The sequence below is a fragment of the Lepidochelys olivacea genome (genome assembly GCF_965140295.1).
Source record: "Lepidochelys olivacea isolate rLepOli2 genome assembly, chromosome: 16".
Lineage (NCBI taxonomy): Eukaryota > Metazoa > Chordata > Testudines > Cheloniidae > Lepidochelys > Lepidochelys olivacea.
In genome coordinates, this window is record NC_140426.1 from 24,899,501 (window position 1) to 24,914,737 (window position 15,237).

At 40.6% G+C, this 15,237-nt stretch overlaps 1 protein-coding gene across 3 annotated transcripts in view; it reads right to left on the reverse strand.

The window, feature by feature from the left end:
- The window catches only part of DENND1A (DENN domain containing 1A), a 421,747-nt gene that overhangs the window by 256,468 nt on the left and 150,042 nt on the right, over window positions 1–15,237 (reverse strand). For all 3 annotated transcript variants that reach the window (XM_084650295.1, XM_084650293.1, XM_084650294.1), the window contains exons 6-7: window positions 2,193–2,262; window positions 900–980 (exon numbers count right to left, since the gene is read on the reverse strand). In XM_084650295.1, the coding sequence (XP_084506421.1) occupies window positions 900–980; window positions 2,193–2,262 (151 nt within the window). The remainder of the gene's footprint in view (window positions 1–899; window positions 981–2,192; window positions 2,263–15,237) is intronic.

Sequence of the window (15,237 nt, forward strand, 5' to 3'; positions counted from 1 at the left end):
GCTAGGCCAAACAACTGCTACCTGTCGACTGACATTACAGGGTGGAGTGATGAGAGTAAGCTGTTTGTAGCCAGCAGTTAGTTTTAAAAGGAGGGGGAAAGGGAAATGAAAGAGGGAGACAGATAAGCAGAGCTGTAGCTGTACATCAGCAGTTCTAAATGTGAATTCTAAAAGCCAAAGCAGCACACAAAGCAACATGTTGTTGAGTATTTTTCACTGGCTCTTTCGGTTTTAGCAATTGCTGCCCAGAACACAAGGTTGATCCGCAAACATCAACTAGAAGAAAACAAAGAGAAATCTTTCCCTTAAAGCCCCACCAACCCAAGCGTAAGTTCTTCCACTAGTTTTTCCACTAAGACTGTAGCAGAATATAACAACCTCAATGCAAGTGTGAGGAGGAGTAACTATTGTTCAGGTGGGAAGGAAGGAAAAACCACCAAAATCACATGCACCAAAGTGTTAGTGCTCAGAGTGTTGCTCTGCCAGGCAGGGAACTCGGAGTTTGCTTCCCAGTCTTGTTCCTAATGCAGGCCAGCAGGGGCTGGGAGTGCTGCAGAGATAGGATCATGAACCCCAATAAGAGGAGTGTTGTGTTGCTCAGCAGTGACCCCTCAAGCTGATAAGGAGCAATGCTCACAAGTGTCCATACAGAATCCCACCTAGTCCTCTACAGATCAAAGGATGGGGACTCTTTTCAGGATTAACACTAGGGAAACGGAGAGGCTCTTCAGGGCTTTAACAGGAAAGGGGGCATGCACAGTTCCCTGTCCCTGAGGGAAAACAATATAATCTGCTACAAGACTCAAAAAGAAGAAAGCGCTGTTTTGATGTTTTTCCTCTTACAATGTTACATAATGAAAATGTGTCTCCTTAGTTTGCTGCTATCTTCCCTCACTTACCACACTGAGATGAACAGGTGTTCCTGGGTCAGGGATGGGAAGTTTATGAAGTGTTTCTAGGAGTTCATTCCTCTGACTGTCCTGAAATAAAAAGGTACCTGCTTAATAAAGGAACACTAAACAATAAATTGTCATCTCATGCCAGTCACTGAGATGTAAGTATATGGGTGCTCTGAGGCTAGATCACTTGCAAATGTGAGGAACAGATGCCAAAAGGATTTATACGGCAGACTCAAAGGAAATGACACTATTTTCTATGCAAATATCCTGGCGATATAAAATGCTGCTTTTAGAAACAAAATACATCTTCCCACATGTAGGTTTCTACGTTTTGAAATCTTTCAAGAAATCAGTGAGGGAACCATCCTATGCATTACTACAATTTCATCCCAGGGAGGGCCAGCTTCCATAGCAACTCTTTCATAACAGAAACTATTTGCTTTCCGCTGAAGACATCATTATAAAAAGGCAAGCGCTCCTTCTTCTTCTAATCTGTACAAGTGTGATAAAATGCAAAATACGACTATTACTGGAGAAATGGTAAGGGAATCAAGGCAGTAACATATGACAACCAGTCAGTTTATAACAGTACTGCAGTAGCCTATCGTATCTGAAACATACATGATACATACAATGTCTAAAGTTTTCTACAATATGCACAATCTCCATGCACCACCAACTTTCGTTTATAGTCCTAGAACTGACCCTTAGTATTTTCAGTTCATATTTTGAATGAAATATCAAAGAGCATACTTGAATTCCACAACACCACCCCACTTTTAAGTGCAAAGGTCTATGTCTTCTACATTGGTAAGACAGATGGGATGAGCAACAGGAAAAAGGCCTTTTGCCTCAGCAGACCTCGTTTCAAATCTGTATCGGGGCACCACATAAATAGGTTTAGAGAAGACATCTGTCCAACACTCCCGGAAGCACAGTCTGTCTGTCTTCCAGGAGGCCCAATACCAGAACTGCAGGGATGCTATGGCCATTATTAAGGTACATTAACAGAATTCTGGAGGAACTTTCATGGTACTTGCCTAACTAAACTGTACCTGGCTCTCTCAAATGACTCTTTCTTGGATACCAAAATTAACCTAAAATGTGTTGCATTTCTCAAAGCCCTTTTCATGAGAGTAGCTAAGTAGATCATAAAGCCCATTCTATAGGACTGTATGGTACAGATTGACAATTCAACTGGCTATTCTCTTATGAGCATACTGCCTATATGGTTAGTTTTCACCCTATCTAGGACATTTAATGTTTGCAAAATGAGAGAGCTCAGAAAAGTACCTGTCCTTTTGCTGTATAATCTGCCAAGATGTTGAGCAGCTTATAAAAGACTTCAAACCATGGGAGATAACTAAAAAACAAAAAGGAAAAAGCACAACTGTAAGTTACTTGAAAATATCATCATGTAATTCTAGATTCGCAAGTTTTGCTATACACAGTAGATGCATCGTTAACAAAAGCCACACCATCTGAGCTGAAACTTTGATAAATGGCTGGCAGGAAGGTATGCTAGTACTCTCTCCTGCAGTGGGTGTGGCCAGGAGGGTGGGCCATTGCAGTGCAGCATGTATCGGCCACTGGTCCCCTTCCTTTGATTGCAGAGTTTCTAATAATCACTCCTGGAGCTTCTGGCCACAGCATGGCACCACCATGAAAAGCAGCAATGGGTGAAAGTAGGTCTAAGAATCGGAGAAATCAATGCTGGAAATTCATAACAAAGGCCACCATTTCCAAACTCATTTCACTGCACATGCAACAAATGGATGATCATACAGAAGTCATAACTGTCTATGCAGTCATTGGTAACATTCTGGAATTGTTTATAAGTGCACATATTGTTGCACACTTTTTTAATTATACAAAATTTTCCCATACTGCATGCTTAATTACTGACCCTAAATGCAGCTGTTGGGGCCATAAAAAGGGTAGGAAAAGGTGGCTGTTCTGTAATTGGATCCTGCCCCCCTCTTTTTTATTACAATAACATTATTTGCATATTCTTTAAAAAATTATTTCTTTTTAAAATGAATCACCAGAATGATGGGTATACTCTCTTACCCAGCATCTATAAAATTCCACTTATTCAAGCTGTAGTTAGACCAAGAATACTTCTTACCCTGAATGCAAATTTGCCTCATTTATAGCATATCAGTTCTTTACAATAATCAGTAACGAAGAGTCAACTTTCAAAGGCGCGAACATGCTGAAAATTATGTATCTGCTTTTTCACACTGTATGGCTATTTAGTACTGCTATGCCTTCTAGGGACATTTCCACTGCACATAAACAAGGACAGACAGCTAAGACACTATTCTGTGCTGTAGGAAGCTTTGCTTGGATTTTGTACCATTCTTGCATGGCAAGGATCTTTGATTATTTTTTAAATCTCTGCAAGGAATTTTCCCTAAGCTATAGTGAACAGAGAAGCTAGGAGTACGAAGCATAAAGTGATTTCTCTGTTAATCACAGATGCCTTGTGAAGCAAATAAAGTATATTTTTGATATAGTTGGACAAAATTTACAGCCTTTACACAATATGACTACATCCTGCCAACGGTAAAGAAATCAGGGCCCCTATGGTTACTAACTGTACAGCTTGTAGTAATAAATGAAGTGAGAAGCAATATACGTGACAGATAAAGTGAACAGCACTCCATCATTAACATTTGTTTTGAAGCCAGCAAATGCTACTGTAAAATTTAAGTAGCTTATCAAAATATACTGATAAGCAACTTAGCTTTTCACATTATATGACAGTACTATCGCTTATGTTAATATGTTTCAAATGACTCTGGGAACCACATATTGACTATTGCACAGACAGAGAATTACCACTTTAAACAACGTTTAGTTTGGCATCACAATGTAAACATTCAAGAGGGATTAGACAGATAAGTTTCTCTCTTCCCATTTAGTTAAATAAACCTCAGCCGAGTTAAAAGCTATTATAATAGTAACAAGAAATCCTTTCAGAATAAGACTCCTGCACAGAGATTAACAAGAACCTGGTAAACAAACCCATACAAGCATCAAAATATATTTTTCAAAAGAAGGGTTTAAGGCTGCTTTTTTTTTTTTAAAGCTAACAATATGAAAAAGAAAACCTACTTCAAGGAAGACATGCTGAATTAGACTTAATCAGGCAGGACTTCTTAGCTGAAAATGTCATTTACAAAATCAAAATTATAATATTTTAGAAGTTTTATTTTTGTTTTAAACTAGATTTCTGTCAATAGCTTATAAGTAGTAAATGAGAGAGATTCCAATTTCTAATTTTGACTGGGTTGCATCCTCACAGAATGCTTGATGAATATAATCTAACCAATCTCCTCAGAATGAGACATTTAATGGTTTAATAACTGTTACAAGGTAGCCCTTTAGAAATCATCTGGTATTCAAGTTTGAGTCCTTTTGGTACAGAGTTTGGGGCTGGCTGTGGCAGCATAGTTTCAATGCACCTTTTTGCACTGACTGATGCTTATCTAGTGATGGCAGTGTTGAGGTTTTGAAACCAAACTCTGGGTTGTATGCTTCTTCAAAGAGCCACTGTTTTCCCCTGTTGGGAGGCCAGAGTTCACAGCTGAACCTTATCTTGCTACAGAGCCAACAGAGTTTCCTGTATTGCTTCATTAAGCCACACATGCCAACTCTATAGGTTTTATTCAGTTGCCTGCAAGGACATTGGATCCAAATTCCATTTTAACTCTGTCAGTCAGCAGCTAGTCAATAGTTTCTGTATACAAAAAAGTGCAGATAAATGTTTATATTTACACATTGCTAAAATGTCTGAACTGACGGTCATTCTGCACACAGTTCGGGGTGAGGGGAGGCGTACTGCCATTTCTATTACACTTGCTCACTCCCTATTTTTCCTTACTGCTCATTCATCTCTCTTATTGGACATGGTTATAATCCTGGCCTGTCACTTTTTACTCCTATTTTGTCCGGTTTCTCTCAAGTAATATTCACAGCTCAGTGTAGCCGATCTAGTTCAGTATTTTATGGTTTTAAACAACGTTACAGTTTGAAAATTAGCATCTCCAATTTGGGTGGTGATGAAACGCATTCATGTTTCATACTACAAAGCTGGCAACATCACAAGAATGTCGGGCACCCATGGCTATTAGGGAGATATATAAGAATCTTGCAGGGCGGGGGTGAGGGGTGAGTGGAAGAATGATACAAAAATATCCAGAAATTAGAAACGTTGCTGTTTCAAACAGGAAATTATTAGCAAACAGAATTACAGACAACATAGAATGACTTTGCCAAACCAACACATCTATAAAAGGTCTAGATGTTTAGACTACCGTTTTCTATAAGGTACAGTATTAAGCATACAAGAGAATGCCTTTGGGGATCTGTGCTCTGTTTGCTAAGCTGTCACGGACTGACTCCTTGCTTTCTTACCAAGCTTTATGTAGCCAGTGGAGAATCCCCATGAGACTCTGCATTGCCCCTTTCATCTGGGTATAAATGCAGCAGGCTTCTAGCCTACAGCAGTTGTCTAAAGACACGGTCTTACTTCAGTGTACGAGGCAGACCTGCGGGGCAGGAAAGGATATTTCTACAGGCTTTTTCCACTCCCTGTATTTTGCTTTTAGAAAGGCAAAATTTGCCTGACTGGTGTTCAGATAACTGGGATGGGTGGGGGAATTGGGGGAGCACACACACTACTCCTTAAAAGGGTAAGGATTTGGGTAGGAATCAGAGATAACTTTATTACTGTCAGGTAGAGTCAAGTAGTAAGAGCAATGGTATAAGAAAAGAAACAAAATATGCACACAGCCAAGAGCATCTTCCTTAAACACAACCATATTATGGAGCTGCAGATATATTATATATAAGTAGGGCAGTGAGAGAAGATCTTGATATGTGACAGCAGCATATTTCTCTCACATGCTCGACTGCCCACTAGTCTCATATATTAACTGCAATTAAAATCATTACATAATTCAGCATTAGCTTTAGAAGTTAACGTCCCATTAATACAAAAACGTACATTTCCAGCTTCTCAGTTTTGGAAAGAAGGTTATTTTTCTCTGTAACTGTTTAATAACTGTGACTTGGAGAAGATTAGATATCTTCTTTGATTTCAGATTATTTGTGTGACTGAGGGAGATTTCTCACCAAGAAAGGAACGATCCCCTTCTCTGTTATCACTGGTACAATGTATGAGGCAGTACTGGTAACATAATGCCCTTGGAGTAATAGCACCTCCACAGAAAATCTACTGTCATTCCATTGTATTTTCTGTGTTACACACTCATCCTCTGAGGGTCTTTCAGCACTTTATTGGAAATGCTACCTACAAACTCCCTTTTACAGACCCGAGAATTTTCTGCCATTCATAACATTTAACTACATATTTAAATTGCTGTGGCTGCATAATGCAGTGTGTTGGTAATGCTTAATTTTGTCAGCACAGTACACCGGACCCTCGCTAGAATGCGGGATTTGGGATCCATGTGTGGTACCACGTTAACGCGGGGACCGCGTTAAAATGAATTCCAATTAAAGTAATTAAATTTGGGATCCATGGCCGCGACTGCATTATATGCGAATTCGCACTACATAGATGCGCGTTCTAGCGAGTGTCCGGTGTAATTGCCAATTTTTCACACATAATATTTGAAAAAATTGCAAATGTAGTGTATCTTAGGTTCTCCTAGGTCTCTCTCTCTCAGATGCTTGGCTGGCTGGTTCTTACTGTCACGCTCAGGGGTGATCACTATGATCACCATATGTGGGGTCAGGAAGGAATTTTTCTCCAGGTCAGATTGGAAGTGATCTTTGGGGGTTTTCGCCTCACTCTGTAGCATGTGGGTGAGGGTCACTTGCCAGCTTTATCTGGGTATATCTCACAATCATTTCCCTTGTGGGGACCTTGGGCACTGGTGCATCTCAGACCCTCCTATTCTCTGCCTGTGGTACATAATAGTCTAATCTCCTGTGGACTGTAAAGCTTTTATCTAATTTTGGTTGTTGGGTTGAGGATGCGGGTGCTGGGTGGTACTGGTGGCCTGTCATACTAGATAATCTGGTGGTCCCTTCTGGCCTTAAACTCTATAAACTGAGCACTTCACAGCTTTAATGTGTTTACCCTTGTGGTAATCCTGTGAGATAGGGAAGTGTTATTATCCTACATTACAGATGATGAACTGGCACACAGAGAGGTTAAGAGACATGCACAAGGTCACGAAGGAAGTCTGGCCGAGCACAGAACTGAACCCAAGCCTCCAAATTCCCATGTTGTGCCCTAATTACTGGATCATCCTCCTTCTTCCTGAATAGTTTAAAGGAAGACATAGGACACCTTTGGGATTTTCTTTCAATTGACAGATATATGTAGAGTGATTTTCACATATAAGCCCATTTCTACAGTTTTTACATCTCTCTCCATAAAATACATTAGTCACTACACAAATCTGTAAACCTTTCAGATGCACTGTAAAGCTCAACAACTCTCCTTTTGGGAGACTGAAGAGGGGAGTAGAACTAAGGATATGGGCTGATAGTTGTTTACATACAAGTTTAGTATTATTGTGAGCAGAAATCTAGTAAGAGTCAGAGGCAGTCCATTCCAATTGTATTTTTATATTGTGTATTTTAAAACACCCAGAGCAATGGAGAGGTGCCTTGGAAAAAATCAAAAGAAATTAAATGATATGCATTTCTATACACACAGAAAAACAAAGTGACTTGTTCTCTATGGATGCACACAGACAGAGTGATGCGATGGATTGTAAAGCCAGGTCATAGAAACAATCTGATTACGCACCTTTGGGTGCCTCTCCTGTACTCTGCCCAGTAAGCCATCTCCATCAGCACAACCTCTGCCTGCCTCCATTAGAGATTTTTCTCTCAGTACTGCCAACCTAACATTTAATATTCCATAACATTTTTACTTCTTCCTCCCGAATGGGGCATTTTGCTACTCCTTCTATCCCCAAAAACACACTGGTGTGAGGTTCACGTGTGAGGTTCAACAGTGACAAGTTTAAGGTTCCAACATCTCATGACCCTTCAAGACTAAAAAAGGAAGCTTTATCTCAATTGGGATAAAAGATGTCCAGCTTTCCCATGGGGCGTATGAAACCTTCATCTAATTCTGGAAGCTCCCTGTGTCATTTTATGCACAAAAAAGCTGTGTGTGTTATATTCTGGATGCAGCAGAAAAGGAGCGAGATAGTCACAGAGGGAGCTGACAGAAACACAGCTGTGTGCTGTGATTTCTTTTTTGTTCTAGCTGCAAAACTGAAACTAACACGGGGTGGACAAACTTTTTGGGCTGAGGGCCACCTCTGGGTGGGAAAATTGTATGCAGGATCAGGACAGGGGGTTGGGGTGTGCAGGAACGGGCTCAAGACAAGGGATTGGGGCAGAGGAGGGGTGTGGGCTGTATGAAGGAGTTCAGAGAAGGGGGTTGTGGTGCAGGAGGGGGCTCAAGGCAGGGGTGCAGACTGCGGGAGGGAGCTCAGGGCAGGGGTTGGGGTGCGGGAGGGAGTGCGGTGTGCAGGAATGGGCTCAGGGCAAGTGATTGGGGCAGAGGAGGGGTGCGGGGTGTATCGAGGGCTCAGGGAAGGGGGTTGGGGTGCAGGAGGGGTGCGGGGTGCAACAGGTGGCTCAGGGCAAGGAGTTGGGGTGCAAGAGGGGTGCGAGGTGCAGGCAGGGAGTTGGGGGGTGGGGTGCAGAAGGGGTTCGGGCTCCGGGGTGGCAGCGGCGCACACCAGGGCCAGGGCAGGCTCCCTGCCTAGCTGCCCGCCCTGGCCCCGCGCCACACTGCTCCTTCGGGCTGACAAGAGCTTGAGCATGGCTGGCGTAATAGTCTACCAGTATTGTTGCACTGAGTCCCTTTGCAAAATTGAAGTACCAATGCCCATCATTGCGTATGAGGAGCTACTAATGATGGAATTCCATGTTTTGGTCCAAAAACTGAAATGTAAGCAAGGTAAAAAGTCCACAATACAAACAGGTATGAAACTTCCAAATTCTGAAGATAATGCTGAGAGTGTCTCACTCTATTTGCGCTATTTGCCTCCTAGATGTCTCTCCCACAGGGAAATTCTCTCTTTTCGTTTTTTTTAAAAAAGGAAACAGTGTACTATCTCCACTGGATCACCCTCTGCTGGCCATGTGCTTATATTGCAAATCGCGGAATTCTGCCTTTGGCTGCACTTGGGCTCCCTCTCCTGGCTAAAGATCCTCAGTGCAGGCTAAATGTTTGCCTGCCCGCCTGCTTGCATGTGGTGAATGAAGATGGCTGCTTGCTTCCACTTCATTGTTCTATTTGAACCATTCTGGTAGTAATCACAGAACTCTTATCCTTTGTTCTGTCTTTATTTGCCTACTTTTCCCTCTCTAGCTGGCTGGTTCCCACTGTCCCAGGAGCAAGATTAGAAGTCTGTCACCCTGTGCTTCTAGGTGAGCTTTGTCCCCTTCCGCATAGTATTGGCTTACTTTTTTTTTCTTCTTCTTGCAATGCAAGCACTGGACACACATGAAATATAAATCCTGCATCACCAATGTTATATTTCTGGACCCAGCACCGGAGATAAATACAGTCACAGAGGGAGCAGACAGAAACAACTCTCCTGCTCACTTTATTATTTTAGCTGCAAAACTGAGAGTAACGTGAAAGTGAGGCTTTGCACTGGGGAAAGGGGAGTGCTCTAACATTTAAAGGGACAGGACATCACAATTATATATAATTTGAATTGCAGTAGCACGTTGGTGTTTTTAGTCTTCTTTAAATGCATTACTGTTAATATTTCTCCCTCTCGTCATAGGTTTTTGTTGTTGGATTCATGGCACTATGGGAGCTTGGCTTTACAAGTGGAAGAACATAAAAAGTAACCCCAATAAATGTTATGCGCTCTACATACACCGTAAGGACTATCTGAGATTCAAAATACTCTGCAAGGACCATCCCTGCTGTGGGAGGAGACGGATCATGTGGTGGTGCGGTTTACATCACATAGGCTGGAGAGGGGCTGTAACTGTAATTACTTAAGAATGCCCAGAGCCTGGTTGTTGCCATGAATTTGTAAAACAGCTTCTCTGTAAAATGTGTGGCACACCCAGATTACATGATGGAACATTACAGAATAGAGGTTTAAATGACATTTAATTGGGAAGACCTGCAAAACTCACAGGTGGTTTGCTTGTGAGTACTGTGACCATTCAAGATCACAGGATTAGACTTTTACATCGTCCCATTATATGTTCTATATGAGATATAGATAAGCATATGCACACCTGCTTTAAAGACCGGGCATACAGCACTTCCGGTAGCTACTGGGAGGAAATGGTGGGTCAAAAAACCTGCAGGATCAAACCTTTTACTTAGAGTCTTATGGCATGGCCTTCTTGCTTTTTTAATCTTTAAGAATTTATATAAATATTTCCAGTCCAATCCTAACAACTGGAATTAAAAGGTATCATTAGAATAATATCAAGCCAATTCTCAATGAACAGTTGAATATTTTTTAGTATAAAACACTGATAGGGTAATTAACTGCTCTTAGATACAATTTTCTTTTAAATTTAAAGGCTACTTAGTTTTAAAGGTGTGACAAAGCTGTGGTCACTTCACAGTGACAGTAAACAACAATGTTAAGAATGTCTCCAGGAAGTTCATTTCAGCTCTCACTTTGCTCTTTTTGTCACTATCCCATTGAAACCTTTTCTTTCACGCTAAGTGTCCAACTGCCTCAAACTCATTTATCCTATTTGCTTCTATAGTTTTACCTGGCGACTTATTCTGTAAGTTTACTTCGCTGAGGAAAACAATGCTGTCTGCCTCCATTCACTGAGTAGTGACAAGATACTTCAGAAGCAAAAAATCACCACCAAAAAGAGAGAAAGAAGTAGATGATATGCTTTCAAATGCCAGCTGAAAGCATAAGATGTGGATTTTGTCTTACAGAAAGCCAAACGTGCTACATATCCCTAAAAAACAATCAAACAAAAAAACCTATGGACACAGAGGTTGAATTTATAACCAAAACACTCTGCACCACATGTGACTTAAGTAGCACGACTGGTAGCACTATTGAGGATTTATAGCTTATGACTTGCTCATATTTAATTTGTAACCGAACACTTCCCCTTCCTCTTAGCTACCTTAGAACTTTTGATTAACTCTTGTTTTCACAGGTCACAGGTTAAACAAAGGAAGGGAAGCGCTCTGAAGTGAAATTGCCCAGAGCACCACAGCAAAAAAGCGACCCTGTTTCAAGCAACATTAAAATAAGTAATAGACTAGAGATTGTTCAAGACAGTTGAAGTTCAAAGACTCCAGAAAGCATAAATCAGAACATTACTGGAAGATAAACAAAATAAGTGCTAAGGAAATGATGTGGCTGAGTCTGACATTGTTTTATTCCAGGGCTACATTCTGTATCTGTTTACAGTTCTCTCACCAAGATGTCCCTCATATTTTTAAATGACAATACTTGTCACAAATCACCAAAATCAAATTAGACTCCCTCCAGTCTAGGAGGGAGATGACTTTCCCCCCACCCCCGCCTTTGCCTTTCTCTTCCGCGGAAATATCTCAGCATGCAACCCAGCCACATAGCGGGAGACAGGCCAGCCTGAAGGAAGTATGCTTATTTAGATACAAAATAAGCAAATATGGGCACCGGAAAACTGCTTTTCACACTATATAAGGTCTGCACAAACTCTGCTGCACACATTGCACAGTACCTTATTCAGTAACTCATATGTCATCACCTTTTTAGTGCACTCCTTGAAAACACAAAACACCATGAGTTACATCTCTCATAATGATTAGGGTTAGTTAGAACCTTATCAGACAACTTCATTGTACTGCAGCTTTTAACACAAATACGTTTGATGTTTAAAGAACACTAGTGGGGAAACAATAATGCCATTCAAAATCATCCAGGCAACAGCAAAGATGCAGGTTCAAATCCATTTGTAGAAAGAAATGTAAACTAGTGTACCCAGCAAAAACATCCAAACAAACCAAAAACCCACCATCTCCATCACCCAGCAACGGCTGCATGTAGCACATTTGTGCTTAACAAGAAATTCTATCTAAAAGTGGAAAATGTTTTGCACTATCCAGAAGTACTTTGTAACCTAGATCTACAACAGCAATATGTGCGAGTGCTCAGCACAGCTCAGAAGTCCAGGTTTCACTTCAACAGTCACAGTTTAAGCAGAAGATATCATCCAACATTAGCTGTCACACAGATAAAAATGCAACATTGCGGCCAACTTTGATTCCTATCTTTTGAAACATATTATTCTACTTGTCTCTCTTATGTGGAGGGAAACAGCTCTATTTTATCATGGTAGCAGTCTTAAGAGTGTATTTTCTGACTGCACCCCAAGGAGAAAGAATGTTAAGATAGTTTGGGGGGTAAAGCAAGCGAGTTTTTCATGTATAGCCTGTTGGAAAAGGTAGGTACACATTTTTGATTCTCTCATTCCAATACCGCTATCCTCTACCCCACTCCAAGGAGGAAGGGAGCTATGTAAGGTCTGAAATGAATTTTCTGTGGAGAAAATGAGCATTATATAATGTCAACAGCAATGAAGCTATGTGCATCCACAGGCCTCTTCCCTCCTACCAAATACCTTGCACAAAAGTATTGAAAGAAACCTTATTAGTACAGTAAACGAGCAAACATTCATCTAGAGAACTAAAATGGTCTCTTAGGGGAAACCTCCTGCCCTCAAGTTGTCTTGTATACTGAACTTAACTAGCACAGGACTGAATTTAAGAATACACAAACAGTGAATATTGGTATACTGAATATGTATGCATCTCCTGATCTCTGAGTATAGCTCTAAGATGTTTAGATACAGCCTAGACTGAGGCCTTTTAAAAATGGTTTGAAATAGGATAGTCATGCCAGGTTGCTTTCTCTAATGCATTTCAGGAGATAGAGCTTTTAAAATCTACAACTTTTGTGCCATCTACAATCTCCTTACAATTATAACAAGTGATACAGAGAAATAAAATTATGTTCACTTGTGGAAATACAATGCATTTACTGAATAAACACACAATTAATATGTTTACTGAACTTTTTATAACCCTAGAGATTGGGCACATTAATGTCCAACATACTCATTGGGCTGGCGAGAAAGAAAAGTACTTAAAATATATGTGTACATTTAATAATTACCTTTAAAATTATGCCTGTCATATACAATTGCTCTGGGGGTTAATAGAAGTGCTTTCTGTGATTACTCTTTCAGACTTATCACTAGGACTGAAATGGAGACTTCATTTCAAAGACCGAATTAAAGCAAAAGGGAAAGAAAGATGCAGAACATAAAAGTGTCAGCAACATTTTTTTAAAGCTGTTCCTCAATGAATGACTCTTTCAAGCTAAAAACTGCAAATACTTCCATATGCCTTACTAGCTGAAGGTATGCTATGTATTGTTCTTAGTTAACTAATTGGACAAGACTTAAACTTCCAGGATTTAGTACGCTCTAATAATGTAAAGGATAGCAACAGTAACAAGAATCTAAACTCTGCCGTGAGGCAAACACACTGACGCTAACACTTTATCTTTCTACAAGTGGCTGAGCTTAGCCTTCATTGGGATGAAGTACACGCGCTCCCATCAGCCACAGATGAAGTTCAAGTGTCTGTGCACATGAGAGGTTTCAGAGTAACAGCCGTGTTAGTCTGTAATCTGTAGTCTGCATCTGATGAAGTGAGCTGTAGCTCACGAAAGCTCATGCTCTAATAAATTGGTTAGTCTCTAAGGTGCCACAAGTACTCCTTTTCTTTTTGTGCACATGAGCGCATGCACACACACAAAACCAGCAAGCCCAGTGGGTCAGCAGCTATACTGAGCACACGGTAGACTCGGATTGAAAAGCTCCAAGTTTTCTGGTCCCCGAGCCTGCAAACTGCACAAACATCTCTAAGAGATGACTCTGGGGCTTCATGAAGAGGCACTACCGGCTTCTGAGCCTACCGAATTCATCCTTCTGGCTAAATATGGCATGGGATTAATATGAGTCCAAGGGGAGAGACAAGTTGTTTATCATCGAGAAATGCTTACTATTTACCAGACTTGAATAATTAATTCGGAAGTGGCAAGTGAAGACTGACCCCTAGACTTAAGGTGGAAACGGAACATTAGGACCCAGGCTAGACCAGCCTTCAGATTGGGTCAGGCATATGAACAGATCACTCGTGTATATCAAGTGGAAGCAGTAGGGAGAGGGAGCCATGATACCACACTGAAAATGGAGCTTGATGTACATTAGTGAATGGTTAAAAATTTCATCAGGGACTATTTCACACAGGAAGTTCTAGAAATGAAATTTCAGCACCTACATCTGCCAACATCAACTGGCATATTGCAAAGATATCGGAGAAAGGCATTCCAAACTTCATCATTATTCTTGTGCCCTCTCTATTAACTCATCAAAGTAAACAATTTCAGATTTTGTGTGATATAATTTATTTCTTTATAAACCCTAATTAAGGGAAGTGATTTAAGCACCATGCTGCATGACTTCGGTACACAGTGCTTTCATTACACATAAAATAGCACGCACAAAGTGTTCATTGCCAGTTCATTACTGGACTTTAAACTGCATGAATATATGAAAGCTTCACTTTCATCTCCATCAGCATACAATGAGTTTCCTTCAGTGAATGTATAAAACAACAGATTATGCATTATACATCAGAAGAAGAGAGTTGTATTATAGTGACCTCCCTCCACTTACAAGAAAGTAACCATCTCAGAAAAATGAAATTGTCCAAAAAATTCAAATACGCAAATACACTAAGTTATTGCAAAGTGCTTTGTAAGAAACAAAGGCAAATCATTTTTGTATGATCTCTTACTACCTCTGAAGAGATAAGGCGCCAACACATAAGGAGAGATTTGTTTTGCCTCAACAAAAAGCAGCTGTTTCTTTTCCAGTTATGAGGCATTGCTAATGAATTGGAGGTTTTTATAATATACTTTCCTGTGAAATGTGAAGATTCCACTATTAGAATTTCTTTTGATTTTTTTTTAAGTGCTCATTAGAATGGAGGAGAGGCAGGAACCGAAGCATGTGATCTTCTAAATCACTGTGGCTATCTCCTCAGTACCAGGCACTCCCAAGGTTAGGGGTAATGGCTGGGCACAAGAACACACATCAGATGGAAGTGTGGATTCTAGTCACCACTGTCGCTTGGTAAATCCTTCCAACTCAGATAACACCTGCTGGGAAGGAACAACGAACTCCAAAATAATAAATGTTTGTGTGATACTGAATTACGCAATCATGAGTATTCAATCGTTTGTCAAAACTGAAAGCTCTAGAACTC